General features: G+C 51.5%; 11 protein-coding genes across 11 annotated transcripts; 6 read left to right on the top strand and 5 right to left on the bottom strand.

The window, feature by feature from the left end:
* Window positions 1-65: 65 nt before the first annotated feature.
* On the top strand, window positions 66-1,476 carry UREG_02628 (uncharacterized protein; the record flags this gene model as incomplete). Its single annotated transcript, XM_002543066.1, has 4 exons — window positions 66-139; window positions 211-514; window positions 580-679; window positions 746-1,476. 4 exons carry the CDS (start codon window positions 66-68, stop codon window positions 1,474-1,476), a joined length of 1,209 nt encoding a protein of 402 aa, XP_002543112.1.
* A 668-nt stretch (window positions 1,477-2,144) lies between these two features.
* On the bottom strand, window positions 2,145-4,560 carry UREG_02627 (uncharacterized protein; the record flags this gene model as incomplete). Its single annotated transcript, XM_002543065.1, has 3 exons — window positions 2,145-3,375; window positions 3,444-3,971; window positions 4,037-4,560. 3 exons carry the CDS (start codon window positions 4,558-4,560, stop codon window positions 2,145-2,147), a joined length of 2,283 nt encoding a protein of 760 aa, XP_002543111.1.
* A 1,126-nt stretch (window positions 4,561-5,686) lies between these two features.
* UREG_02626 (uncharacterized protein) lies at window positions 5,687-7,276 on the bottom strand (the record flags this gene model as incomplete). Its single annotated transcript, XM_002543064.1, has 4 exons — window positions 5,687-5,825; window positions 5,893-5,955; window positions 6,011-6,665; window positions 6,784-7,276. 4 exons carry the CDS (start codon window positions 7,274-7,276, stop codon window positions 5,687-5,689), a joined length of 1,350 nt encoding a protein of 449 aa, XP_002543110.1.
* Window positions 7,277-8,287: 1,011 nt separating this feature from the next.
* On the top strand, window positions 8,288-9,457 carry UREG_02625 (uncharacterized protein; the record flags this gene model as incomplete). Its single annotated transcript, XM_002543063.1, has 1 exon — window positions 8,288-9,457. The coding sequence occupies one exon, from the start codon at window positions 8,288-8,290 to the stop codon at window positions 9,455-9,457; it is 1,170 nt and encodes a 389-aa protein (XP_002543109.1).
* A 1,059-nt stretch (window positions 9,458-10,516) lies between these two features.
* On the bottom strand, window positions 10,517-12,786 carry UREG_02624 (uncharacterized protein; the record flags this gene model as incomplete). Its single annotated transcript, XM_002543062.1, has 3 exons — window positions 10,517-10,520; window positions 10,601-11,855; window positions 11,889-12,786. 3 exons carry the CDS (start codon window positions 12,784-12,786, stop codon window positions 10,517-10,519), a joined length of 2,157 nt encoding a protein of 718 aa, XP_002543108.1.
* A 997-nt stretch (window positions 12,787-13,783) lies between these two features.
* Window positions 13,784-15,073, top strand: UREG_02623 (uncharacterized protein; the record flags this gene model as incomplete). The annotated part of the gene is made up of 1 exon (XM_002543061.1): window positions 13,784-15,073. One exon carries the CDS (start codon window positions 13,784-13,786, stop codon window positions 15,071-15,073), a length of 1,290 nt encoding a protein of 429 aa, XP_002543107.1.
* Window positions 15,074-15,624: 551 nt separating this feature from the next.
* Window positions 15,625-16,717, top strand: UREG_02622 (60S ribosomal protein L13; the record flags this gene model as incomplete). Its single annotated transcript, XM_002543060.1, has 5 exons — window positions 15,625-15,627; window positions 15,740-15,773; window positions 15,863-15,909; window positions 16,040-16,198; window positions 16,301-16,717. 5 exons carry the CDS (start codon window positions 15,625-15,627, stop codon window positions 16,715-16,717), a joined length of 660 nt encoding a protein of 219 aa, XP_002543106.1.
* Window positions 16,718-17,301: 584 nt separating this feature from the next.
* On the bottom strand, window positions 17,302-19,261 carry UREG_02621 (uncharacterized protein; the record flags this gene model as incomplete). The annotated part of the gene is made up of 2 exons (XM_002543059.1): window positions 17,302-18,271; window positions 18,330-19,261. 2 exons carry the CDS (start codon window positions 19,259-19,261, stop codon window positions 17,302-17,304), a joined length of 1,902 nt encoding a protein of 633 aa, XP_002543105.1.
* Window positions 19,262-19,513: 252 nt separating this feature from the next.
* UREG_02620 (uncharacterized protein) lies at window positions 19,514-20,332 on the top strand (the record flags this gene model as incomplete). Its single annotated transcript, XM_002543058.1, has 2 exons — window positions 19,514-20,147; window positions 20,214-20,332. 2 exons carry the CDS (start codon window positions 19,514-19,516, stop codon window positions 20,330-20,332), a joined length of 753 nt encoding a protein of 250 aa, XP_002543104.1.
* Window positions 20,333-20,673: 341 nt separating this feature from the next.
* On the bottom strand, window positions 20,674-23,076 carry UREG_02619 (uncharacterized protein; the record flags this gene model as incomplete). Its single annotated transcript, XM_002543057.1, has 4 exons — window positions 20,674-20,751; window positions 20,814-22,018; window positions 22,262-22,381; window positions 22,620-23,076. The coding sequence occupies 4 exons, from the start codon at window positions 23,074-23,076 to the stop codon at window positions 20,674-20,676; spliced, it is 1,860 nt and encodes a 619-aa protein (XP_002543103.1).
* Window positions 23,077-24,661: 1,585 nt separating this feature from the next.
* Window positions 24,662-26,040, top strand: UREG_02618 (uncharacterized protein; the record flags this gene model as incomplete). The annotated part of the gene is made up of 2 exons (XM_002543056.1): window positions 24,662-24,936; window positions 24,996-26,040. 2 exons carry the CDS (start codon window positions 24,662-24,664, stop codon window positions 26,038-26,040), a joined length of 1,320 nt encoding a protein of 439 aa, XP_002543102.1.
* Window positions 26,041-26,225: the final 185 nt, after the last annotated feature.

Here is a 26,225-nt window from a genome sequence, read left to right as displayed (position 1 = left end):
CAATCTCCATTGTCCCACTGGATAACTGCATAATCAGCGCAGACGGCCCCGGTCCTCAGCCTCTCATGGCACCAGGTACGTGTCAACGAGTGTGTCCGCATCGACCGTCCCGCCGTCAACTTCGAGTCGCGACGTTGAGGTTTGACGCGTTTGCCGACGCGTCTTAATAAGCAGATGACTAAGACGCTATTACCTAATCTTCGATCGGAGCGAAACGCCGAAGTTAACCGACCGCCGGGCCAATGACGTGACGGCACATGCCTTCCGCTTGGCCGCGGTTGATCCTCGACTTGAAGACATTTTGCGGACGAAAGACCCAAACAACAGCTTGAACTCGCAACTCGACGAACCCGGCTTCCTGCTCTCACAACACCTAGCAATGTTCCGCACAGCAGTTACCAAGGGCCTCGCGGCGGGCATCCCGTCAATTGGCACCAGAGCTTTCAGCACTTCTCCCGCCGCGCAGGCTGCGGCGGAGGTCAACAAGGTGGCCGTGATTGGCGCCGGACAGATGGTAATCAGCTGTGCTTCCTTTTCTGATCCCCTGTTGATGGACGTGTATCCTGATGTTATCGATAGGGCTTGGGAATTGCCCTGGTTGCTGCTCAAAAAGCCGGCGTCCCTGTCACGTTGGTCGATAGCAATCAAGCATCTTTAGATAAGGGCCTCAAGTTCGCCGGTATGTGCTTCTGAGCAAACTCCACGCTTCCAGTCCGGAGATGGCTTTGCTGAATGCAGCGTGCAGATAAACTCCTCGAGAAAGATGTGGCCAAGGAGCGCATCACAAAGGACGCTGCGGCAAAGATCCGCTCCATGATCACACCCACCACCAAGCTCGAAGACGTCTCGGACGTAGACTTTGTCATCGAGGCCGTTCCCGAGATCCCCGATCTCAAAGCATCCATCTTCTCCAAACTCGCGCAGGTCGCTCCCAAGCACGCCATCCTCGCGACCAACACCTCTTCCATCTCAATTACCAAAATCGCCGCCTCCACCACCACAGACCCAAGAGACCTCTCAAACTCCTCGCGCGTTATCTCAACCCATTTCATGAACCCCGTGCCCGTCCAAAAGGGTGTCGAGATCATCACCGGCCTGCAGACCTCGCAAGACACCATCGACACCGCTCTCGAATTCGTCAAGCGCATGGGCAAGATCCCCGCTCGCTCCACTGACTCTCCTGGATTCCTGGCGAACCGCATTCTCATGCCTTATATCAACGAGGCGATTTCGTGCTTGGAGAACGGGATTGGAACCCGTGAGGACATTGACAGCATCATGAAGTATGGAACGAATGTGCCCATGGGGCCGCTGACCTTGGCGGATTTCATTGGAATTGATACCTGCCTTGCGATTATGAATGTTTTGCACCAGGAGACTGGTGATAGCAAGTATCGGCCTGCAGGTTTGCTGAAGAAGATGGTTGATGCCGGGTGGTTGGGGAAGAAGACCGGAAAGGGATTTTATGACTATTAAAAGGGGAGTTTGGATTTAAAAAGCGGTTTTAAAATACAGGCTTGTGTATATAGATCAATTGGTGCAAATAACAGAGGCGGTGCTGTATTGGCATATAGCCTCAACGGGGGGTCCATTACTTTTTATGTCGTCCAGTTTCCAGTTCAAGTTGATCTAACTGAAAATAGGACTGGGAATGCTTTGAGACGAACGGAGCGGGGGGTTTGAATCTTTGAATAGATCATTATATATATCATATTCTCACATCTCATATCAACATCCTTCAGGTCATCAAACATGCCTTTGTCTGCGATCCACTATAATTGCATTAGACTGAAGGAGAGTATCGTCATAACTTCAATGCACACCCTGTCCTCCTAATGCAAAACCATCATCAACAATATATGCCCCTCCCCTGCAAAATGTGAAAGCGTATACATATTATCGAAGTTTGGGACTGGGAATAAAGAGAAAAGAAAAGTATGGATTGGGGTATACAACTCAACAAGACGAACCCAAAAAAAAAAAAAGGGGGTGTGTGTGAGAGAGAGAGAGAGAGAACGGAGGAAAGTAAAAAGCTAGGATGAGTTGACCATGGCAAAGTAGATGAAGCCCATTAGAAGTATCAAAGGTCCAGGCATCAAAATGGTAAATGTGAATAGGGGAAACAAATGTAGGTCATGTCCAACCTAGCCACTTAGAACAGCAAACGCAGACCGATTCACCCGCCGATTGCGAGCATTCGCCGTAATCATCTCCTTCAAAGACATTTTCTCTTGTTTTGGCTTTGGCGCAGGGTCAATGGCCGGAGCGGCTATGGGCGTTGGCGGTGGACGCGGTGACTCTGGGCGTCGGGGGAGTACGAGGATCGGTGTTCGAGGCGAACCTGGAGTAGGAGGTGGAAGCATTGTTGGCGGAGGAGGGAGTGGGTAAGCGGGAGGTGGTGAAGGTGGCTTCGAGTGCTTCAAAGCGCGCCGTTGGTTGGGACGGCGTTCGCTGGTGGTGTTTTCACCGCGGACGAGGCGCTGGCGATGGAGCTCGAGCAGATCTGCGCGTTTCTTCGTCACGGCTTGAAACCAGTGGCGGTCAATCGTGATATCCTGCGCCAGTATTTGGCGGTTTGCAACGCTTGGGCAAGCAAGCTGAGACTCCTTCGCCAGGCCGGCTTCGAGCGAGCTGGCTTCTATGCTCGCTGTATGTTCCAGTTCTTCCATCGCTTCCTTGTGCGTCTTTTGCAGGGAAGCGAGTTCTCTGTCCTGTGCGGCTTTGAGTTTGTCCATTATTGATCTCTCGCGCTCTTCTCGATTAGGCCTATTCTTCAAATGCCTTGATATACTGATGAAAGTCTCGTCCTCTTCATCCTCGTGTTTCGAGGTCATTTCTGCGATCTCGGTCTCGTGCGTGGCGGAAAGCGCATCAGTACGCTTCTTCACATTCGACTGGAGAGCCAGCTCGAGCCGCTGCCGCTTTTCATCGAATTGTTTCTTCTCATCTTGAATCTTCGAGTGTAGCAGAAGCGCATCTGTCTCATGCCTCATATTCAGCATCTTTTGCTGCGATTCATTAATCCGGTCCAAGGTCAAGCGCAGATTACGTATTAGTTCGGCTATCGCCATCAGTCGTTGCGCTTCTCTTTCGCGCGCCTCCTCTTCCTCCCTCCGTCGTCTCGCCTCTTCCGCCCGTGCTCGCTCTGCTTCCTGGCGAGCCCTTTCCTCAGCCTCACGCTCCTCGCGACGGATCCGCTCTTCTGTTTCAAGTTGCTCCAGGCGCTCAATTTCGGCGATGGCATCTGCCAGTTCCTGGGCCTCTCTCTGAGCGTGGTCAAATGTTTCGAGACGTCGTGCTAGGAGATGTTCCTCCCGTCGTCGCTGGTCTTCTTCCGTGCACGAGCATGTGCGCCATACCGCGCCACAGGTGTAGCTATGTCAAGGTCAGTGTATTGAGCCGTGGGACATAAACGACTTGCGGGCTTGGAGGTGTGTACATACCAGAAGTGCGCACCACATTTGCAAGTCATATGACGACAGCCGGCAACTAACTCAACCATCGCACGGCACTGATAACAGCGTCTCCAACCGTGCCTTTCGGCCTCGTGAAGTGTGGCTTCCAGCCCTGCATCTTTGGGGCAATCTGCCCGGCTTATATGGGTAGGTCCGCGGCAGAAACCGCAGATTTTAAACTTGCAGAATGGGCATTTCTGCACCGCAGCCGATTTTTTGAGTTTCTTTGGGGCAATCCATTTCCCACAAGCGTTTGACGGGCAGTACCATCGATCCTGCTGTGGGATTGCATATTCCACCGCTTTCTCTTTATAAAGATCCCTATTCGGGTTCTCCAAGTTGTGGAGGATCATCTTAGCAGGGATCTCTAAGAGGCAGCATTTTGGCGGAAACTGATTTTCGTTGTGGATTGCCGTAGTGACCAAAGTAATAAAGCAGGCCAAGCAGTATCGATGTTGACAGTCGAGGCGAAGTAGGTTCTTTTCGATGATGCCCTCCATGCAGCTGGCGCATTCCCTGCAGATCAATACGGTTAGTAAAGCTTTAGCATAGGCGTGGAGTGGAAGCCGTATCGAACTCACTGGAGCACATATTTCCCTTTTATTGAAGCCGAAATTGCCCGCACTTCTTTTGGCGCTTTGGCGGAGAGCTTTCCAATCGTAGATTTCGTCGACACTCCATCCTTGGAAAGGGTGGAGCTCCGCGTGGAAAGGCTTGTAGACGAACGGGCGATTGGAGAAGCCGCATCGTTCCTCGGTGCGTCGCTTGGGCCCGCTGGCGGCGGCGCAACAGGTGATGACGGAAGTCCGGGAGACTCGAAGCCAACCAGCTCTTTCTCGTCTTCACGCGCTTGGTATATCTCGGCAGTTACGGACAGATTCAGGATTCGAACAAGGTCCGCGGGCGTCGTCTGTGGGAAATCATGGAGTTCCGGCGGGCACGGGTGCTCCATCCAATTTGCGGGCGGTTCATTGTCGAGGCCAGTGTCCCTGAATCCCTCCAAGTCGGGCCAGTTGAGTAGCGGCCGCACGGTATCAGATTGATCAGGTAGGGATCTGGTCGTGTTCCCCGGATGGGCAACATCCGTGAGTATCGAAACAGACATGGTCGATTTCGCAGCTGGGTTAGACATTCAAGGCCTCAAGGAAGACGGCCCATTCTCAACGGACCTCTGTCTCACTGCTGTTCAAGAATACGCCTTTCCTGGACTCTGGAGGTGGCAAAGGCCATGACCATCGCCCACGCAACACTGGATGAATGGGCACACAGACAGAGAGAGAGAGAGAGAGAGAGAGAGAGAGAGAGAGAGAGAAGAGGATATCTTGGAGAGCAGAGAATGTCCAAGAGACTCGAGAAGAACACCGGGGGGGACCCGATGCCCAATAATAGAGAAACCCAAGCGACGAATCCATCATGGAGCCGCAGGTACCTTTGATGCATGACCCGCGCAGGGGAGCCAGTCCGCCACCGGACGCTGGGATGGAGGGCACAAAGCAGGCCTGGCCGTCAAAGAAAAGCCTCCCGCATCAAAGAGACTCCCGCATCGTCCTGCAGGGAATTCTGTGGTTGGATGGCACAGCCCGGTAAATGCCTCAATGCGAAGCGCCAAAGCGACCCTTGTGAGCGCGCTGCGATGCGCCATGCACGTGTGCGTTGAAGTGGTGAATCTGCTGCTGTTGCCGGCGAGTGGACCGCTCGCCCCCGCCAGCTAGTATGAGGGATGCTGTGCTATTAAGAGCAATGGCCCCGGTCCACGATGGGGGGCCTGGGAAGGGCTTGCGGAGAATTCGAGGCCAGGAGACTGCCGGGATACGAAGTCACCGCGAGGCTCACCAGCACAGACAAGGGCTGCTCGAGCCATTCAGGAGTCCCGCTTGCTCTTATTTGACGACGGGATACATCGTCTCGCTTGTATTCAGATGAACCCGATCGAATTCCGGATTATGGTGGCTTGGAACCGCCTCTGCTGAAACTGTGGGCAGTGATCGTATTGACACTCAAGTGACAAGGCGTCCTTGCACTCATCTTGTCGACGCATGCTTTACATAGCACAGAACGATGTTATTTCAAGCAAGGTGGGTATCTTGACAAGGCATTTTATACATGCAGCATATCGCAAATGCAGACCAAAAAATAAAAAAGATCAAAACTCCAATCTAAAAATATTTCGTCAACCTGAACTCCTGGTCCATGCTCCTTGAATGCTGCCCTCAATAATATCCAGAACACCATTAAACCACCCCGGAAAACCTTTTTCCCACCCAGGCAGATCCATATTCCTGGTACTGTTGCCGGGTGATTGCAATCTCCTGCAGCGCATCTCGGTTAGCGGCAAGGCGGGAGGCTCCAAGCCACGTTGATCGGACGGGGCTATTCAAGAGGAAGTATTAGCAAACTATGCGGGGAGCCATCGTGAAGGGTGAAGATGAGAACGTACTCGGGTGCCCTTCTGACTCGAACAACGCACTCGACCGACGCGAGTTGTCGAAGCTCAGACTCCCTACACACGAAACGTCAGCCTAGTTAGAAGCTCAGCAACCGAGAATTATACTGACAGCCTCTCAACCAGCCCAGGAATTAAGGCGTTGCCCCCGACCACGAGCACGTTGGCGAGAAAGGCTGGGTGTAGGCCCGTAGGCAGTGTGGAGAGGCTCTGCATGATAGCTTCGGGGATTCCCGGCTGCTTCATGCCGACATCATCAGGGCGGAACAAGACCTCAGGCACCGCGAAGCGTTCATTCCCCAGGACAAGCAGCTCCTCACTAACAGAAGGCCGAGGACCCGAGAGAAGGTCCTTTCGTTTCTTCGCCGCGAGGAGCGGGTCATGTGGCCGCATGAATCCCTTCGTGCCAGCATTTGGATCCGGAAGAACATAGTCTACCACGATACCGTCCACGGCGCCATCCCTCCCACCGGTTTTGTTGCCTTGTTTGACCCGCTCGAGATCCCCTTCAAAGTCATTGCTCACGTAGGACACTGCCTCCTTGACCCCGTTCATCACGTACGTCTCATCTAGCACATTGTATCGACGGATGGAAATGAGTTCCTTGAGATAATTGGTCAGAAATTTCCCCCCGATTTCTAGCCGTCGTATTGCGCGCTGGAGAGGTCGTCCTCGATAGACCGGCGTAATCGTTGTATGAGAATAGCCCGAATCAACCACCAGTAGACACTCAACCGGAGACGCACTGGGCCCACCATCCTTCGCGACTGGGGTCACCGAACAAGGAGTGCACCTCATTCCACGCATTCAACGGCGGACCTAGCACCATCCCCTCATTTCAGCATCTCCGCGCGCAACTTCATCACATTTCCAAGGGCCACCTACCAATGCACCGTAGATACCCGCCAAACCCCCACTCCTCCATGATAATCTCATCTGCATTCTTCTGTAACGCAGCCATCGCATTCGGCGCCTCTGTCAAGATCAACGTTGTATCTCCCGGCTCCGCACACCTCACCTCCGGCCTCCGCGGAACCTTTTCGTCGAAAAAGCTATGCTCCCATATCTCCCTCTGCGCCTCCCAGCTCACTATGTACCCTTTCTCCACCGGCCGGCGGAAATTCGCCTCGTTCCAGTCCGTGATGTGCGTGTTGAGCTGCGCGCCGACGTAGACTCTTTTATCGCGGGCTTTGACCAGCGCATTCGGAATTATTGAGCATGGTGCCAATGGGTCGGAGGGAGTGTCTTCGGAGCTTGTAGAGGCGTAACCCGCTTTCATGGTGTACGCGCCATTGTCGATGATGAAGGTTTTGGCGGGCAGAGATTGAGGAGCTGCCGGTGCAGGCTTCGCGCCGCGAGGAGCTTTGGCGGGTGCCATTTTTCGCAAATCATCAGCTCGCCGTGCGCATTTCCAGCAGATTCACTGATACAGACCCGTCAGATAGGTCGGATCCGGAGAAATGATTGTCCACCAATATGGTTTTGATCAACTGCGCGGTTCTTTCTTCAAGCATCGCAGATCCATCTACACAGCAGCTCATCTCAAACGACTTTGGTGTAGTCACGCATGGATCTTCTACGACAGGAGCGTCGATCATGGGTTTAACTAGTTACGGAATATGGCAAACAAAACGAATGATTTCCTTCAGAAGTTGTTCTTTCAATTGTTCACGCCACGGCTGCGGGAAAGCCTCCCTCTTGAATGAAACTCCCTGGCCTCATTCCAAGTACTTCTTGATCATCATCGTTCAGCTTTTCGACGAGTTCAAAACCTTCATCTGCATTGACGATCCCCCGTTTTGCGTCTCTGACGGGGTTTAGCAAATGATTGCAACCAGCCAGGCGAAGGCTGGGTGTCCCTGCGCAGTAGTTACCGAATTCGCGGATGCGCCGCAGGACGAGAGACGTTTTGCAGGCGGGGATCGAGATCGACAACAATGCGGGGTGTTCTGGTCGATGCTTCCGGCGTTGGCATTGCAGGTCTTCGTGCATCGGATCCGCACTCTGTTGCAGCTGAGATGGTCAATGAACTCGTTTGATCCGCAGTGAGAATTGCATCGGTTAGGCGGCAGTCCGTCGGTCTGTTGTCGTTGAGTAGTTACTACATACGGAGTGCTTCTGCTTTGGTTAGTTAACTATATCGCAACTGCATCTTCACCGAGGGCGTCGCTGATTCCACAAGATATCAATTGGCGAATTCTAACTAGCCATCTGTGCTTTATTCGTTCTAGGCTAGTAAGACAGGAATTCATAGCCGTAGATAATTGTCTACTCCGTGCTCTGTATGGAGTTTATATTCCACCGACCAGTCACGTGAGACACCCAGGCCCAGAATCTTCCGCCAAAATGCCAACATGAACGCCAGCATTCAACGACGCGCAGATCCAATATGGCGGCAAGACTACATATGGTCTTGGAGACCACTATAGCGCTCTCAGAGCAATTTAACCTGGCTCTTTCTTCTCCAGCTGCCGCTGATTCCACGTCTTCCGCCCCCGACCACCAGCCTTCCCCGCTACCCCTCCTCTCCGCGTCCGCTCAGAACCTCAAGGCGCAAACCGCGAAGTTGTCACTGCTCGCTATCAACACTCCGTTCACCCCGTCTGCCCTAGTCACTGTACTTTCAAACATAAACGATTCTGTGCTCCCATCCCTCGTCACCGCGACATTAATTTCTACCCCGGAAAAATACACTCGGACCTTTCGCCGCGAAGCGGAGGCGCTGGTTAAAGACGCGTTGCGGGAATTAACCGCTCTAGTCCATGATATCCAGCTTATTGCGACAAATTATGATAAAAAGCAAGGGTTTAAGTTGAGCGATGAGGAGAAAAATGAGGTTACCATTGCGACGGGGAGAGTCTGGAGTGTGTGCGATCAGGTCGTCGATCTTGTGGCGGGCGGGGTCGTCGGTTTAGTTATCAAGAAAGCGAAGGAGTATTTGGAATTGATTCAAGACGGCCTACGAGAATTGAAGGAGTGGGACCCAGAAGATGACTTGGATGATGACGATGGGCTGTGGGGAGACGAATTTGGCAGCCAGGACGACTCGGGGCCAAACCGTGGTACACTCGAAAAGAGCGCAGTCATTGAAAATGGCGATGGCGATGAGGAAACTGAGGATGAAGACTCGGGAAACCAACGCGTCAAGCTCGATGAGGAAAAGAAATATCTTCTCCGCCTGTTCACGCTGACCTCCCAGTTATTTTCGGCCATCATATCCTACCGCCTCAAAAAGATGGACGAAACACTTATTCTTGCCGGATCGTCGAATAGGCTTGACGCTCTCACGTCTTGCTTGCAGGACCTGCCGAGCCTCGTGGATGAGGCCGCCGGGTCGTTGTATGAGCATAACATAGAATTCGCTGATGCGTATAGCCTAAAGCTGCGCGATCGGGCCTCCGAAGCTGCGGAGATGCTATGTGAGCCTTGGGTACAAGGAGATATGAGCGACACGTCAAAACAGGGCGATGCGCCTAAAGGGACGGAAGACAAATTCTCGAAATGGGCGGCCGTGTTCTTAAGAGTAGTGGAAGATCTTGGGAAGGACAAGGAACAATAGTTCAACTTGAATGCTCTCTAAACGAGTATGATGTCCGGTAGTTATGGCATTATTATATCGCCCCACGAACTGCTTACCGCGCGACGTGCTATCAAATCAAGCTACGAAATACTGTCACTCACTCAAAATATCTATCTCACCCGATGATTTTCGGGGCTAAGATTGTAACCAGCTCTTCCTGCGCAGCCGGTACGGAAAACTATCACGGTGTCTAAAATTCCCAGTATGTCACGATAGCTATCTGGTCTAATATATATAAAAGAAGTCTAAATAAAGTACAGATCGATTTAAATATCGAAAATGGCACCCTGGGGCCGCATCGCAGGACAAGGTAAAAATTGCACCAAATTCTCTCTGTATCACACATCCTCACTCTCGCCTTGCCACTCCTTCATCTCATCCGCCGTGATATGATTCTTCAGCCAATCCAAAACTGCTTCAGTCCCTTTCGCCACAATCTGCCATTTGGGAACACGGAAACTGTTGCCAGCGACATCCAGTCTTCTCAAGCCACCGCTATCTTCGATTCCGAGAAGTCCAATCCGGGGCGGTAGAGAGCTGATGTCGTTGTTGCTCACATCGAGTGCCTGGAGTCCCTGGACAGCCTCAAAAGACAAGGAGTTTATTTGATTGTCGGACGCTAGGAATGTGATGAGGTTCGGGTAGGTAGAGCGCATTACCGGAAGTGCGCCGCTCAATCGATTATTAGAGACGTCTAGGAATCTAAGTAGCGGCGCAGAGAGGAATAATTGAAGCGATTCAAAGGAGGTGAGCCCAACGGCCGTCAACGTGAGGTTTTGTAGATGTGGAAGCTCGATGCGGCTTGTCAATAGACGGCCGTCTTTCATAGGGTTGTGGGAAAGATCCAAATCAGTCAGTGAGTGGGAAAGGAGCGAGAGTGCCGCTACAGGTAGACTGTCAAATTGGTTATGTTGAAGATAAAGACAACGAATATCTGAACTGGAAAGCAATGGCTCCAGGTCCTCAATCTCCAAACGTGAAAGTGCGGTGGACGATCGATCCAGGACTCCACCAGTCTTTACTTGCCACGCATGGGGATTATCTGGCGTTTCTGGTGCCAGCGTGAATTCGGTATGATCTGAAAGCTCCCCATCCTCGCAGTCCTCGAGTTCGGGTGCGCACCTACTGCGAAGTTCTCGCTTGAGCGCTTCAGTATCCATAGTAAGCAATTTTCGTTCCCGAAGGGGATTGTTTTCGATATTAAAAGTCATCAGATTGTCTAGCAAGCCAATGGCATCATCAAGAGCAGTAATGGCATTGCCTTTGAGATCCACATGTCTCAAGCCAGTTAGTTCGGAAAGGCCTCCCGGAACCTGGGTCAAGTCATTATCCTCCATAACCAAGGTGAGAAGACATGTCCATGAAGAGACGTTGGGTAGGGACTTGATACGATTTGCATCCGCAAACAATTGCTGTAAACTCGGAAGTTCAAGGCTATCCCCTGCATAAAAACCATCTAGTGAATTTCCGGACACGTTCAAGATTTGAAGTCCTTCGATCCGACGAATGGATGCCGGGATAAGGTTGCCCTGTAGTCGGTTTTTCTGGGCACTGATTTCAACAAGTGGGAGTTTGGACATGGCGCTGAATGGAAGAGACGTTAACTGGTTTTCCGCAACATTCAAAATTCGCAGCGCAGTCAAGTCTGAAAGATTGTCAGGAAGTCCCGTGAGAGTATTCCCGCGAAGGTCTAGAGTTTCGAGCTTCTGGAGAGACCCAAGTTGAGGCGTCAACATGCCTTCCAGGTCATTGTTACCCAGTTTTAACTCTGTAAGAGATGGTATTTGAGTGATAACTTCAATAGCGTCCATATTGAGCCGGTTTTTCGCCAGATTAAGGGAATGGAGACGCTGGAGTCTTCTCAACCCGATTGGAAGGCTAGTAAGAATGTTTCCATGTAGGTCTAGCAACTCTAGCCCACCGAACTGATTGCCCTTGCTGTCTTCATCCATGCTCAAAGAAGATATGTCAATGTCAGGAAAGGCATCTTCTGAGAGAGATTCAAATTCGTTATCGGCAGCTATGAACTTGATCAAGTCCACGGTCTCGTACCAATCTTCAGTGCTTTCGGGGTCATATTCGTACATCGTCATGACTTCAGGAGGGATTTCCCGTAGGCTCAGAGCTGCAATATTCAAATGGCCAGATTTTCGGGCAGCTGCAGTTCTACTTTTCAGAACCGCTTTATTGGACGCCTGGTTTTGCAGTGCGCCGAAGGGGTCCTTCATTGATATATTCTCAAAAGGGTCATTGTGCCCATCGTTTGCATTGCTTTGTCTTGCAGTCTTGCGAGCCGCTTTTGCTTTTGCAATGCTCTCTCTCAAGGCGCTTGATGATTTAGACCCCTTTTTAACTTCCTGGGGTTTACTGGTCGTCTCTGAGAAGTTACTGTCAGAAGTGACTGAAGTACCTTGTGACATTTTGGAAACACTGGACGTTGGCGAAGTTAGACTAGAAGAGCGTCCAGAGGAAAACTTTTGAGATTGGGGCTTCTTAAGTTTTGGGACATCTTTCAACCCAGTAGATCCTTTCGTTTCAGGGGTCGGGTGGCTGATATTAGGAGCCAGTGATCTTCGCGACCTTGAACTTCGAAGAGTCGTGGTTTTACTTTCGCCTTGGGTTGAACTACGAGGTGTACCCGAAGTTGGCTTTGATGAGGGAACCGCAGGCACGCCATTATGGCCACTCTCGCTAGCCTTCCTAGAAGAAGGGGCACTAGGGGCCCCGCGAGGTTTGGTCGCTGATTGCTTTGCTGGCGTAGCTCGAGAAGGTGTAGCGGATAAAGATGCCCGAGGCGCCGCATGCCTAGATGTTGAAGTGAACTGCGAGGGCGATGGTTGATGTATCTCGGAAATAGGCCGGGACGGGGAGCGCACTGGACTTGATGGCCTGAAGAAGCCAGATTGCCTCCTGCTTGGAGACGGAGATGAAGGAATCTGCGACAAAGTCTCGACGGTTCTCGCCTCCAAAGAAGGTCCTAGTCCAGCAATCGAGAGATCCAAGCCCCTGCGAGCGGAGAGACAATCTGTGGATGCGGCGGCCCTAATGGAACGACCCCCTTGCGAAGTCCTTCGCTGCAGGTATAGATTGTCGGATATTTTGCGGGCTGGGGGGGGAGGGAGATGCGGCTTTTTGAAAACATCTTCGGAGGGCCTGCGGAGTCGCGAAACATTCAGTCCCTGATCTGCTTGTAGTCTCTCTCTGGATGGAGAGGGTCGTACTGCTTTGGGGCCTGTCGTTGTTGGCAATGGAAGTCTTGATAGGCGTGGGATACCGCTTGGAGGCCGTTTTGCCGGCTCCTCCGCCATGGTTGAGTGAGACGCGAACCACCGGGAACAAAAGTGTAATTAGAACTGGAGGCGAGGGCAACAGACGATGAGCAAGGCTTGCTTGTCCCGCGAGGTCTTTCATCCCATAATAAGTCGTTGATGCAATAATACTGCCCGCGCTGTCCGCCCGTCTTTTGGTCGCAGCTCCTGGATTCAGGGGTTCAAAGAGCTTTCTGCATTCGGCAGTTTGGTTTGTTTACACTTCATGACTAAGCAACAGCCCCCAACCGCAGCGCTAACCGCATTCAGCCTAGACGCGGCGCCGCGTGACCTGCGCGCTTACGAGTTGCGCCGCCCAGCCTCCTCTCGTCGCCGGCCACCTGGACAACCACCGCATCCGCCATCACTCACTCACTCCGCCCATCGCCATCAACCCAACCTCGTCCCGCTTCATCCGCCACCCTTCTCCCAGCCTTTGTCCTGGGCGTTTTCCTTCCTCTCGCTCCATTATCCGTTCTCAACTACGCCCTTTATTCTGGGTGCCTCGGGTCTGGTTGTTTGTGCCTTTGGACTCGAAGCACTGTTTACTCTTCTCCGAGTCATCTTCCCACAATCACATTGTTATCCTACCTCGCCTAATCCATTCGCGGAGTCCTAGTTGTCTATCCTCGCAATTGAATTTCCCCATCTAAACGCTTTTGACCTGAATCTTGAAAATATTTGAGCTCCCAGTTCTCTTGAACGCCCGTCGCAATCTGGCTCGATCTATACAAGAAAGTGACAACTTTAGAAATATATCTGCTTTGGAACTTGCGAGATTCTATTGTCAACTCTTACCATTTTCTTCGCGACCATGAATGATGACTCTAGTCACAAACAGGCATCTCTAGAACCTGCCGCAGAGATCGCCGTCCCGAGTACTCCAATCCCGTCTCGCAGCAGCCCATCGACATCTCCTGATGAGCAATCACTTCCAATGGATGTATTGGAAAGGAATAGGTTTACCTCTCCTCCTTTACCGGCCTCATCATCCGACATGACACCACCGCCCTCCCAGAATGTTCCCCATGTGTCCACACCGTTCCAACCCCGTTCCAAGTCCAACTCCTTTCTCGCCTCGCCCCCTGCAACCGTGAATCAAACTCTCTGTGTCGCGTACGGCGCGTCGGAAAGCCTACCAAGTTCTACGGAAATTGATGACGCGAACGATGAAACCCTTCGAAGTATGGCCAAGGAACTTTTGATGGTGGCTCAAGAATCACGCATGTCGGCCGCGCACTTTAAGCTTCAACATAGTCTACTATCTCTGACTAGCAGTGAGGCCATCAAACGCGCTGAGGTTGAGCAGCAACTTGCCAAACGACAAATCGAAATTCTTCAAAGTATGGAATACCGTTCCCGTCAAACCCAATTGCAACAGCCATCGCCTCAGCCGCAGCGGAACGCTGAGTTAGACGCTGCGATGCGTCGAATTCAGGAGCTAGAACAGGCAAAGGGAACTCTGGAAAGGAGGCTTCGCCGTGCTAAAAAGGTCATCGAGGAAGACGCCGACAAGTATGAACTCCTGATGGAGGAAAATGCTCGTCTCAAAAAGCGCATTCGGGAAAATCGTGAGCACTTTACCCTCATGATGGACCATGGGTCCGTTGCCTCAAGCCCGCGTACGGAGTTCAATACACCCCAGCGCAGAGCCGTTCCCCGTTATCCCGATAGCGCTCGTTCCCATGTTAGCAGAGTTGGCAGCCATGATCCCTTCGCGGCTCTCCTTGCCGCTGACCAGGTACTCAATGGAGAATCAGCAACAATTAAATCACCCCCATCAAAGAGACACAACCACAAGTTTCAAGGCCACACCCGCGGTACCCACTCGCTTTCCTCGCTGCCGACGACCCCCCAACGAAAGCCCGTTGGCAGTGAAAGAATTCATTTCTTTACGCCTATCAATAAACGATCCACAGGCCCCCCGTCGAGACGCTCTGCTTTTGAGAATAATGGGCGTGACCGCCACGATCGTGACAGCACAATTTCAGCCTCAGACGTTGAAGAGGCATTGACTGATGAAGATGTGCCAGCTTCCCAGGCTAGCTCTCTCGCTACGAGCATGCTACGTCGATTTCCTGGTACTACGCAGGAAGAACCGTCCATTCCTGCAAATATTGGTAAATCGAGCACTCTGCTTCAAGCCAAACTATTTGGGCATGTGAAGAAGGTTGGCGTTGACCGTCCCAAGGACAACCTAAAGCGGAAGCGCAGCATTGAGGAAAAGGTTATATCTCCAAAGAAATTCCGCAGTGCAGACCCTGTCTACGTCAACATGGAATCTTGAGCGAGCCGCGAAGATGCCTTTCTTCCTCCTTCTTTGATGATTGATATGACTTGCCGTGTTATGCCACACTACGAACCCTAACGATGCTCCCAATTTCCTAGGCTCATGAGACGTTGATGAATTTCCTTGCTGTATCTCATTATTCCTCCGTTGCAACCGCTTCTTATTCTTACCTTGTTGTGTACAACTATTCCTGACTCCCGGCGATAGACCTGTCTTTGAAATTCTGCTTTCGCTTCGATCAAAACGTTCGTTTGTTGTTGGCACATAGTCTAGCCTAGGTAGCAATAATCCAATCTCCTAACAAAAAGAAACATCAAACTGAGAATCTTCTCCCGAAGCCCTGGATATAGATTAACTTGTAGGAATTTTGGTTGAGGAATGTGGTGGTGGATTACATAAGACATAGGGCTAGCTGGCCCGCTAAGCGAGACTGGCGGCTCGAGACAGACCACACCAAAAAAGTTCCCACCAAATAAACCCAAGCACTTTTTGAACGACGACCAGCAACACCACCCCGGGTTTCGACAACTTGATCACCGGCCGTCACAATGGTATGATTACATCTGCTCGTTCTTGTTGATTTGATGTGGACGGGCTTTTGGCAGCTGAACCACTGCGGTTGCGATGGATGGATTCAGGGCTAATATGTCACGTTGAATATAGGCGATCAAGCACAACCAGCAAATCCCTCGGAATCGTGAGTATTTCCTCGATCGACCGCCGTTGAAAAGACGACGTGTGAATTCATCCAGGGCGAAATCTTCTGACCTGTTGTGTGTGTTTCAGACTTCCACAAGGACTGGCAGCGTCGTGTTCGAGTGCACTTCGATCAGGTACGAAACGGAGTCCCCTTATTATGCCCCGAGAAGATGGAGACGCAGAGAGGAACAAGGCGAAAATTTGGGGATACCAGTCTCGTTTGGCAGCTGAATTGGGACTGATCTTGGTTTCGCATTTTTATAGCCTGGCCGCAAACACCGCCGTCGGGAAGCTCGCCTCGCAAAGGCTGCTGCGGTTGCTCCCCGTCCCGTCGATAAGCTTCGCCCAATTGTCAGATGTCCAACTGTTAAGTACAACAGCCGGGTCAGAGCTGGACGTGGTTTCACGATTCAAGAATTGAAGGTACAGTCTTTTCCCAAGACACATTGATATCCGAACGTTTTGGACACGCATTTGTACAATTGGCCTACAGAAACTTACCAACTGCTTTTACCTTGTTTGCAGGAAGCTGGTATCCCACGCAAGCTCGCCCCAACCATCGGCATCACCGTCGATCACCGCCGCATCAATGCTTGCTCAGAGTCCCTTTCCGCCAATGTCGCCCGTTTGAAGGAATACAGAGCCCGTTTGATCCTCTTCCCCCGCAAGAGCGGTCAATTCAAGAAGCTCGACTCATCTCCCGAGGACGTCAAGGCTGCTTCTGAGGGCCAGAACCTCGCCAAGAACATTGGTTCTTTACTTCCAGTCGCCAACATCAGCCGTGCCCAGGCCGTCACCGAGATTTCCAAGGCCGATATGCCAGAGGGTGAGAAGGCTGCTTACCGAAAACTCAGAGATGCGCGCAGCGAGGCTCGTTATGCTGGTGCGAGAGAGAAGAGGGCAAAGGCAAAGGCTGAAGAGGCGGCAGCGGCTAAGAAATAAGCGAAATTAAATTAAAAAAGCCTGCTGTAGTTTCTTTCCCTGCTCCCTTTGGTCTGGCAATTAGGAATGTTGTTACCCCTCACCTTTTTCTCTTTTACGTTGCTATGATAATCAGGTCGTCTCGTGGGAATCAATGGGGTTGGTTCTTGATGGCTTAAGGTGTGTTTACTCCCTGGGGGGTTTTTAAACGAAATGCAATGGGAGAGAAATACGAAAACGTACACCCTTTCATGTCCGTTGAGGATTGGGAAGCCTAGGGCGTGATTGCTGTTCGTACTACGCTTCCAACTAGCACTGCCAATGGAATGATATCATGACTCTGATTGAAAGGCTAGAATGGTAGCTGTTGCGTTTTAAACCCATAAGGGATACATTGCTCGAGTACGAAATCACAACCATGCAATTGCCAGATGCTACAATCTTCCACCGTAACCACGCCGTAAAAGGCTAATATCCCCATCGGGAGATACAAGAAACCACCGTACTATGTGCAAGGTTTGGTGCCATCAAGTAAAACAATAAATTATACAACCTATGGTATCTTATCCGCTAAACGAAAAGGGATCAACCTACACCAGCACTCCTCACTCTTGACCATAAAGAACCCGCACAACGGCTTCCACGGCTCTAACAATCTTACCACAGGCAATGTCAACATCAGCACCGCGGTGGTTAAGCATACTCCAAAACACGCGTCGCGCCTCGATTTCAACTTTCCCTTGGCCCGACCCGCGGGCTGACTGAGACGAAATGCAGATATCCGGTTCCAAAAACGGCTCACTGGTCCAGAGATCGATCTCAACAGGGCAAGATACCAGGATTTGATATTTCTCAGATTTATGGGTTGAAAACAAGAATGAAGAACGGTCGAGGTGTGGGATCAAAGCGCGAGGAGGGTGTTGCTCTGGTTCAATATCTTCATTGCTGCTGGTGTCCCCGGAATAACCCCCATCATTGACGATGGACTGTAGCTTTTCCAGGCGTATCCAGATCTTCGTGCGCGAGACACATGCTTCCCAGTACCGGCAAACACCCCATGATAATCCCGATACGTCCTGTCCAAGGAGCCGGTTTGAGAGCCGGGTGTCCATCCACCTTCGTAACTGGGTGGGAATGTTTGCAATATCCAGCGCTGTTGAGGACTTAGGGATAGAAATGGATAGAACCTTTTGCTGTTCTGGGTCGGTCTCAAGGGTGATTGGTACCTTGTAGATCGACGAAGGAAACCCGGGAGGAGGAGAGAGGGTCAAATGATGAATTTGAACAAGACGTGATGGAGATTGTGGCGAGTCCGAGGAAGACTGAGAAGTCGTTGTATTATGAGTGGATAGGGAAAGGGGCGCGAAAAGGGTAAGATACGGTAGAGGGTCAGGAGGTGGCTCGAGTGCAAACGGATTTTCTGGGGGCGGAGTTATAGGAGGTTCTGGTATTGGGTTGGGAATATGTTTAGGAGCGGAAAATGGGAGAAGATATGAAAGCACTGAGGATATCGGCACTGGTTGCGGTTTTGGGGGCGGAGGAGCACAGGACGGGTTGTCAGTAGTCAGTAAAAGCCTAGAGAAGATGTTAGAGAAGTCTATGAATGATATCGAGCATCTCAATGGGATCTTACAGCAAGCGTTTTATGAGATCTTCATCCATCGACTCGAAAGTATTGGGTTGCTCCAATCGCTGTCCACAATCCTCAAGAATAGCAACGTCGTTTTTAAGTCTTTCCAATTGCGCGGCAAGCTCATCACGAAGCTTCCGTTTCTCTCGCAGTTCTTTCGGTATAATCTCTTCCGGCTGTGGAATATTCGCTAACGGGCCTGAATCCTGATCTTCTCCTTGCGTCCTGTGGATATCTTGTTCAAGGTGACTTGGCCCTGCTTGCTGCTCCAACGTCCGTTTATTCCGTTCCTGCAACCGAAGACTGGGACTCCTGCTCGTAAGGGTCCTCGAGCGAATGGAGAGCTTCTGGACGCGTAGCTGTGTTGGGGTCGGAGGTAACTCTGGCTCTCCTTCGTCATCATCTTTATTCTGCGATTCACTCAAGCCGCCAGTTCCAGACGCCAACTTTACAGTAGCAGAGCTGCGTTGGGATGCAAATAGCGCTCTTCTGGCAGACCGTCTCACGGTGCCATTGTTTAATTTCGACGGCTGGGAACCCCAGGAGTCCTCTCCCTGTGTCTGGCGCCCACCCGCGGCGAGAGGAGGCTTGGTTCCAGCTTTGGACTTTGGCGGCGGGAGCGAGATATCTGGATTCAGGCTGCTCTGCGCTGCTCCAAGGGCAGTTTTCTTTTCATCCCCTTGCCGGTTGTGCAGTTCGAAACCGCGATTTTCAGACCGCAAGGCCCTTTCGGCTACCGACCGGCCTAGCACCCGCGATAGTAGTTCTGGTTGAGATCGCGCGACGCTCGCTTTCGTTGGCGACCGGAAGGATGACCGGCTTGTACGCTGGGGTTTCCCATCGCGACTGGAAGATGCGTGCTCAACGTTCGGGGCTTCGACGGGGATTGCCGCAGAGGAGTTTGATTTGCGCCGTTTGGCCGGTAACGGAATCATGCGTGCGACGCGTTGTATAGAGGATGGGATGGAACTGCGGCGCAACGGGATAAGATAAATAATAATGGCAGCTCCTCAACAAGACTCGAATTGCTCCTTTGACCATCTCGTCGGCCTCAACTTTGTGTTTTGACAACAAACGCGACCAGCCGGTGTTTGCACTGTTTGCATCGTCCTCCATCGTCATCGCAGACATTGATATATGTATCACACGAGCACTGCAAGTCCAGTTGCGTTCAGCCGACGGTGGAAATGGAGGGCCTATCCTTTGCTTGGAGAGGCCACTCCTTCAGGATTACCCTATGCACCTACTGCGCACGCCGAATACCCAGCTGCACCAGCAAACACACCCTCCTCCGAAATGCCTGCTCCATCCCACCGCCAAAACGCACTTTTCAATCAAGCACGCATCACTCCCTTGGCCAAGAATCCCAAGCACCGCAAGCCTATCCTTTGAAAGGATACTACTCGGACATCCTCTCACAGCCAACCCACATCTCAAGCCCCTCCCGCCCAGCCACCTCCATCTCCTCCCCGCCCCCTTCAGAACCTCGCGAGCCCACCCCCGCCGAAAAGATGAGCATCGTCTTCGGAACTCGCCTCGCTGGTCCGGGCTACACATCCCGCTACAACCCCTCCACGCCACCGGACTCAACCTGGCAGACCATCAACGGCGTGGCAGTCCCCCCGCGACCAATGGAGCCGGATAATTGCTGCATGAGCGGATGCGTGCACTGTGTGTGGGATGATTACCGGGACGACGTTGAGGAATGGGCGATGCGCGTACGGGAGGCGAAGCAGCGTCGACCTCGGGTGGAAGCTGCTGCTAAAGACAAGGGGGATATGAAGCATAAACCCCGACGGGAGGTCGCGAGCGCGAGTCTGAGTATGGGATGATGATGGGGGTGGGAGTGAGAGTAATTTGGGGATAGTGACTCGTTGTCAGCTACAGGGGACCTGTTTGAGGGAATACCCGTGGGAATCAGGGAATTTATGAGAACGGAAAAGCGATTGAAAGGAGAAGAAGAGGCTTCGGGAAGCGTCCTGACACGGGGTTTGGCACAACATTGAGTGTTTGCGCTCTGATGTTTGATCTCGGAGAATTAGAGCTTTTCAGTCGAATACCCGTTACCGCGTTTGACGGCTTTACGCATTGTATAGAATTTATGGATAACGTTCGTGTATATAGTAGACCTCTAGATATCGATCATAAAAACAATCATGAGCCAATGACAATATCCAAAAATCCAAAAGGGAAGCATCCTTTGCAGCTGCAAACATGGCCATAAATCGGGAATTTATCCAAAAATGAATTTTAAATGGTTGGAAGCTCGCTGGATTCAAATGAAATAAACGCCTAATTGCATGCACGAGATAGAATGAATAGAAAGCGTTTCCGAATAGCATAGATCTCATTGCAAATTGGAATGGCCAACGTCATGCATCAAATCTTCAAAAATTTCCCTCCGTGTTGAGGTTAAGGTCGAGGGCTATTGAAAAGTCAGTCAAGGCCATCAAACACTTAACATTGTGAATCATGAAGTGAACCTACATTATGTTGTAGTAACCCGTGCAACAAAATCAGGGTATTCTCCCTGTCCTTCGCCAACCTGACCCGTTCAGCTTTGTCGTGCGCGGATTCGCCCTCAGACGGTTCCGATGCTCTCCTCCGTACCGTTTCGCAGAGTATTTCCGTGATACTCATGCCTTGTAGGCAATCGCCTACGGCCTCACAGCTATTTTTATTGGAAGCCATTAGTGCGAGGGCAAACCACCCTTCGCTCCGAAGGACTGGCCATTCCGATTGAACAATCATCGCTTCGATTGGACGGGCTACGTCTTCGTGAAGATCAAACAGGCGCTTGGTAAGTTGCTGAGTGGTGTCTGCCGCTTCCGGCCCGGGGTTAAGACGAAGTAAAACGCGACAAATTGCAGCTATTGTTCGACCGATTTCCGTTCGTGTAGGCGGAGAGTCAGTTTTGGAGAAGAGTGAGAGCATATTAGAAAGATAGGTGCGTGAATGGGCGGGCGAGTCGGGGTCAGGGGATAGAGAGCCGAGTAAGCGAGATATATTAGCAACTGAGGACAGGACAACCTGCCTTGTAAGGCTCGCTGCCAGGAATTGTATTTGAGGAATAGTTTCGGCCGTCCATAGCTTGGATAATCGTTCGATGATACCAGCCTCTCCAAGATGCTCCTTGTTATTACCCGCAATCGTAAGATTCTTCAGGAATCCCAACACCGAATGCAAGACCGTACTTCTGGGATTGCTGTCAAGAATTGCTATCAACGGCAAATGGACTTTCAACTCCTGAATCATTGATTCGCAAATTGCATCCTCTCGCGCAAGATTTCCCAGCATAACGCAGGCGCAAATCTGCAGATGGTCTTTGGACGTTCTGAGCCAGGACATCAACGTCTTGGTAACTGCAGAGAACAGGTCATACGTTTTCGAATATATAGGTAATCCCGAAAGATCCGAAAGCGCGTGGTTAAGCTTCAGGCGGCTCATAGCTAAAGCTTGCTCATCTTCAGGAGACATTTCTCCGCGTTCCATCTCGTAAGAATCGAAAAGCACTGACAACACGAGCTCTACATGGCCGTGTAGGAGACATAGTATTTGGAATCGGTCATTTTGCAAATACGCCGCAAGGGAATTCACAATGGATATATAATGAGGCAGGGCAATATCTGAATTTGAGGCTATGGCGATGATCATTGATAGAGAGTCATCTGGAGCCTGAGCCAGCGATAGTCCTATATCTTGGTCAGACGGACATCCAGTTAAAACATAAAACAAAAAAATCAATGTATACCTTGTTTAGTCGCCATTTCAACAAGGTCGTACGTATAGCTCAATAGTGCATTCCCGTTTAATCGCCTGTTTGCGAGTAACCTGAGAAGGTGATATGCAATCCCGTTTGCTGCTATTTGTTTTTGTGCAGGTTCTACCGAAAACGGGTTAATAGAGTTCTTCAGGAAGTGAGCTGAGTATCTTACCAAAATCAACACAGATATTATAAACAACTGGGATGGCCACATGAACAAGCGCGGGGTTTCCGAGCAATCTGATAATCGATAAGGTATAATTTCTATCCACCACTTGCTGCCGGTTCTCATCTAGTTCATGATCAACATTCGACCGCTCAGTGCAAAAGCACCAAAACTTACCCGTATCAGCACAGGAGTTCCCGATCAACCTTAGAGCATGCAGCAAAATGTCACTGTCAACGCCGGGCGTTGAAATGACTCTAAGATAAAAATCCAAAATCCCGCTTTTGCCATAAAGCAATCGCCATTTCGCTGCCAGACAGGTCAACCCTCATTCACGCGCTGAATACTTCGCATATGCACTCACGATTTCGACTGCCATTTGCCAGTACTTCAGTCACACGTGCCATATAGCTCGATTGGGACCTCCATAGTTGATAGACTCGAGACTTGACGCCTTCCAGTACCTCTATATTTGGGCAGCCGTGAACCGCTTCTTTATCTGCCAGTTCGAGAGAAGCCATCAACTGCCCTAATTCGAGGTCGGCTTCGTTCTCTCCAGCATCCTCAAAGACAGCTCTCAATGCGCGAAACATCATCTCTTCTTCCTCTGGTGATATGCTTGGATGATCTCTTTCCGGTGCTGTCAATGGTTCAAGGGGCTGAGCTTTAGTAGTAGATGGGAGGACAACGGATTGGCTTTGATCTTGCTGTTGCAAGTCCACTTCTGATCGAGGCATATCCGAGTATTTAAGTTGGCCAGGAGGGCTGGTGGCCTCCAGGCCGAACTCGCGATCCTGATATGGCTGCGGAGAGGTCTCCATGATGTTGGAAAAATGCGCGTCGCTGCCTAGGCGAGATGCGATATACCAGTACGATAATGAAACCAGATATTCAACAGGGTCGACAGCCGCGACTCGATACCCAATCAAAGACAGATGTAGCCTTCAGGCCATGCGAAAATAAATCACACTTAGCGCTTGTCTGCTGGTGCCTGCGGGCTTCAAGGGGCTTGACCACAACCGATCTCTAGGCAGGCGGCGGCAGTTCCAGGGGTTGGTCAAGAGCTCTCACAACACCTGCAGCAGGCGGCTGATGTCTCAAGCTAGTGACCGTTCCGCCCCCAAAGCCAGGACGTTATCAAATCGCGCTTTACGGCCGTCATGCTCAACTTGTCGTCCCTGAAGATGCAGTCAAAAGTAACTAACTAGGGCTCCGAGCCTCACGTGCTGTGACTATTAACTAACTAACCAACCGCTTCTGCCTGGGCCCTGGCTTCAATGCATCCAACATCGTACGACTGTGCCATTGTGACTGCGGAGGACAGAAAGGGGAGTTGAGATGCAGCCATTTGAGTCAGATAGCCATGGCCAATGTAACTCATAACTAACTGCATCAACAGGGGATCAAAATGCATTAACACACTTGCCAGTCGAGACTCGCATTCACCAACACCGATGAAACGGTTCCTTATAAATAGAAACTCCTTGAGATACTTGCATCTTATCATCCAATCTTCCATTCCTTGGGCATTTTCCATCCTCTGCATCGCGTAGGCACTTGACCCAAAGTCGGACTGGACCTGAGCAAAACAGGCCTACGGAAATCGTGCTTCGGAACCCAGGACTCGGATTTCCCATAACCTAGGTTGGTCCTTAGAAGACCACCACTCTCCATTGTCGTCCAGCCGACTTGGTGTCCAAGAGATGCTCCTGCAGGCGTGCTAATAACCCTGATGATTCGCTGCTGACGAGACTCCGCTCCTCGAGGCACGGCGGGCGCAGGCCGAACCGAGCTGGATACGTAATATCGGCTTTTCGAGTTGGAGCGTGTCCTGCAGGGAAGCCAATCACAGGCCCTGCGCCCGCAATTGTCTCCCTCCCCAGCTGGGCAGAAGAGGCTGGTTTGGCGTCGAATTGAGTTGCTGTGATTTCGAGTTGCGAGACCGGCATTTCGGAAGTATCTCGAAACCACAACAGCCGAACGCCGTGGAGTGCGCTAGCCACGCCCAGTGCGGCCTTGGTGCTCGTGTTTGGTGAGCCGCGTCTGGCTGTCTGTCCATCTCGAACAGGCCAACGGGGGAGATGGGGCGGAAGATGGGGTAGCGCTCATGACCCCATAGTTTGCTGTGTCTGTTCTCGGGTATGTTCCGTGTGCGCAGTGCGCTATTCCGCTGGCGCTCAACGGCGTCGATGGATTCGACCGAGTGACTGGGCCATGCAGTGGCCAGGAAGACCAGCTGGGTCCTAGCCAGTGTGGAGGAGAATGGCCTGGTATATTAGAGGGGATCGCTACTTGGGCCGTTTTATTATTTCTTCCTCGCTCGTACCCTGACCCTCATCGCTTCGTTCAGCTCCTATTCTTGTTCACTTACTCAGATCATAGCATCTATCCCGATAATATTCCGAAATGGATGAAAACATGGACTTTGATCGCAGGACTCCCGAGACGGGTGCTTCTCAGAATGACAATGCGCAGAAGCGCACCGCATCCGATGCTGCCCTGGACGGCCAGGATATAAGATCGACAAGGAAGAGAGCGGCCAAAGCGTGTCAGTCCTGCAGGTCCCGCAAGGTTCGATGCAGTGTCTCGGACCACGGGGTGCCTTGCTATAACTGCAAACTGGATGAGCTAGAATGCATCATTCCAGAGCGCAAGAGGCCGACACGAACCGCAAAGAGAGAGTAAGGCTGCATACTGTCCCAACAAACAGCTTGACTGGCTAACCAGGTTTCATTAATAGGAAATCTCTAGGTTCGGTTATTTCCGAAGCCGTTTTACGGATGGATAATACGTCCTCGGAAACCAGCAGCTTTCAGTCGAACATGACCCGCAGGCCGTCGTCCACGAGCATTCATGGTGACTGGGAGAAGTCCTTTGCAGGCGGCTATGGCGTTGACACACCGTCTGCGGCAATGGATTCCCCGCCGCAAGATGTTGGCCTTGCTTCACACGAGCTCCGGAATCCTGAGTTCGACAAGGTGGATTTCACTGAGCTGCCGCCATGCGACGAAGAGCTTGCACGTTGGTTCGGCGTGATGCCCGCCCGTGTGGTGGATAAAATGTTTGAGTACCTGGCTCTACTCAGTCAATGCGGACAAGCAGCAACGTTGCCATCCAGATTGCGACAATCGAGGTCAAATTCCCACGACAAAGTCCGACTTATCCCACCCGGCAGCAACAAACGCAAAGCCCTCAGCCCAGAGATCCAAGATCGGCTCCGCTGTCACATCACACCGCAACCAAACCAATACACCAATGCCCCATTCCCCCTAGAGCCACTCTCTCCGCAATCCCCAACCGAAGAAACATGTCCATCATCGGCTACCCATGACTCGCAGAGGAACATGGCCCTTCTCAACCAACTACGCGACAGTCACGCAGCGGCCAGCCGCACCATCAGCACCCTCGAAGCCACCATCCGCAAAGTCGACGCCCAGCTCGCCAGCCGTCGCGATCCCCGCTACAATCCCTCCAACTGCCGTTTCCCGTCGACAGGCGCATTTCCGCACTCCGTGGCGAGCGCAAAGAAGACCACCCCGCCGACGCTGACTCCTCCACCGGAAAATAACCAGGATGCATATGAGATGAGCATACAGACGCTTCAGCAGCTGGAGAAGTTGTTTGCACCTCCAACGCAGGGCCAGCACGATGAGGGTGCTGGGAAACAGGATGGGGCAGCAGAGGTTCTAGACGGTGGTCTAGGGGCAAGAGATGAGGATTTTCAGGACACGTTCGAGTCGCTGATTGATTTTGGGACTGACGATGCTTTGTTCCAAATTGCATGACTGTATTATTATTGATAAGATACCTACCTTTTAGTTAATGATGGCAATCCTTTTCAGTATCAGTGATATTCTGTACACTCAATCGACGACTTTTCTCCCTGCACCCCAAAACCTCCACGCCATGATGCCCGCGTGCCCAATCTCTTTCCAGTTTCTTGCTTCTGGAACCTCGCCCGATCTCCACT

Source organism: Uncinocarpus reesii, genomic scaffold (genome assembly GCF_000003515.1).
Source record: "Uncinocarpus reesii 1704 scaffold_1 genomic scaffold, whole genome shotgun sequence".
NCBI classification, from domain to species: Eukaryota; Fungi; Ascomycota; class Eurotiomycetes; order Onygenales; family Onygenaceae; genus Uncinocarpus; species Uncinocarpus reesii.
This window is presented reverse-complemented; position numbering and strand designations above follow the sequence as displayed.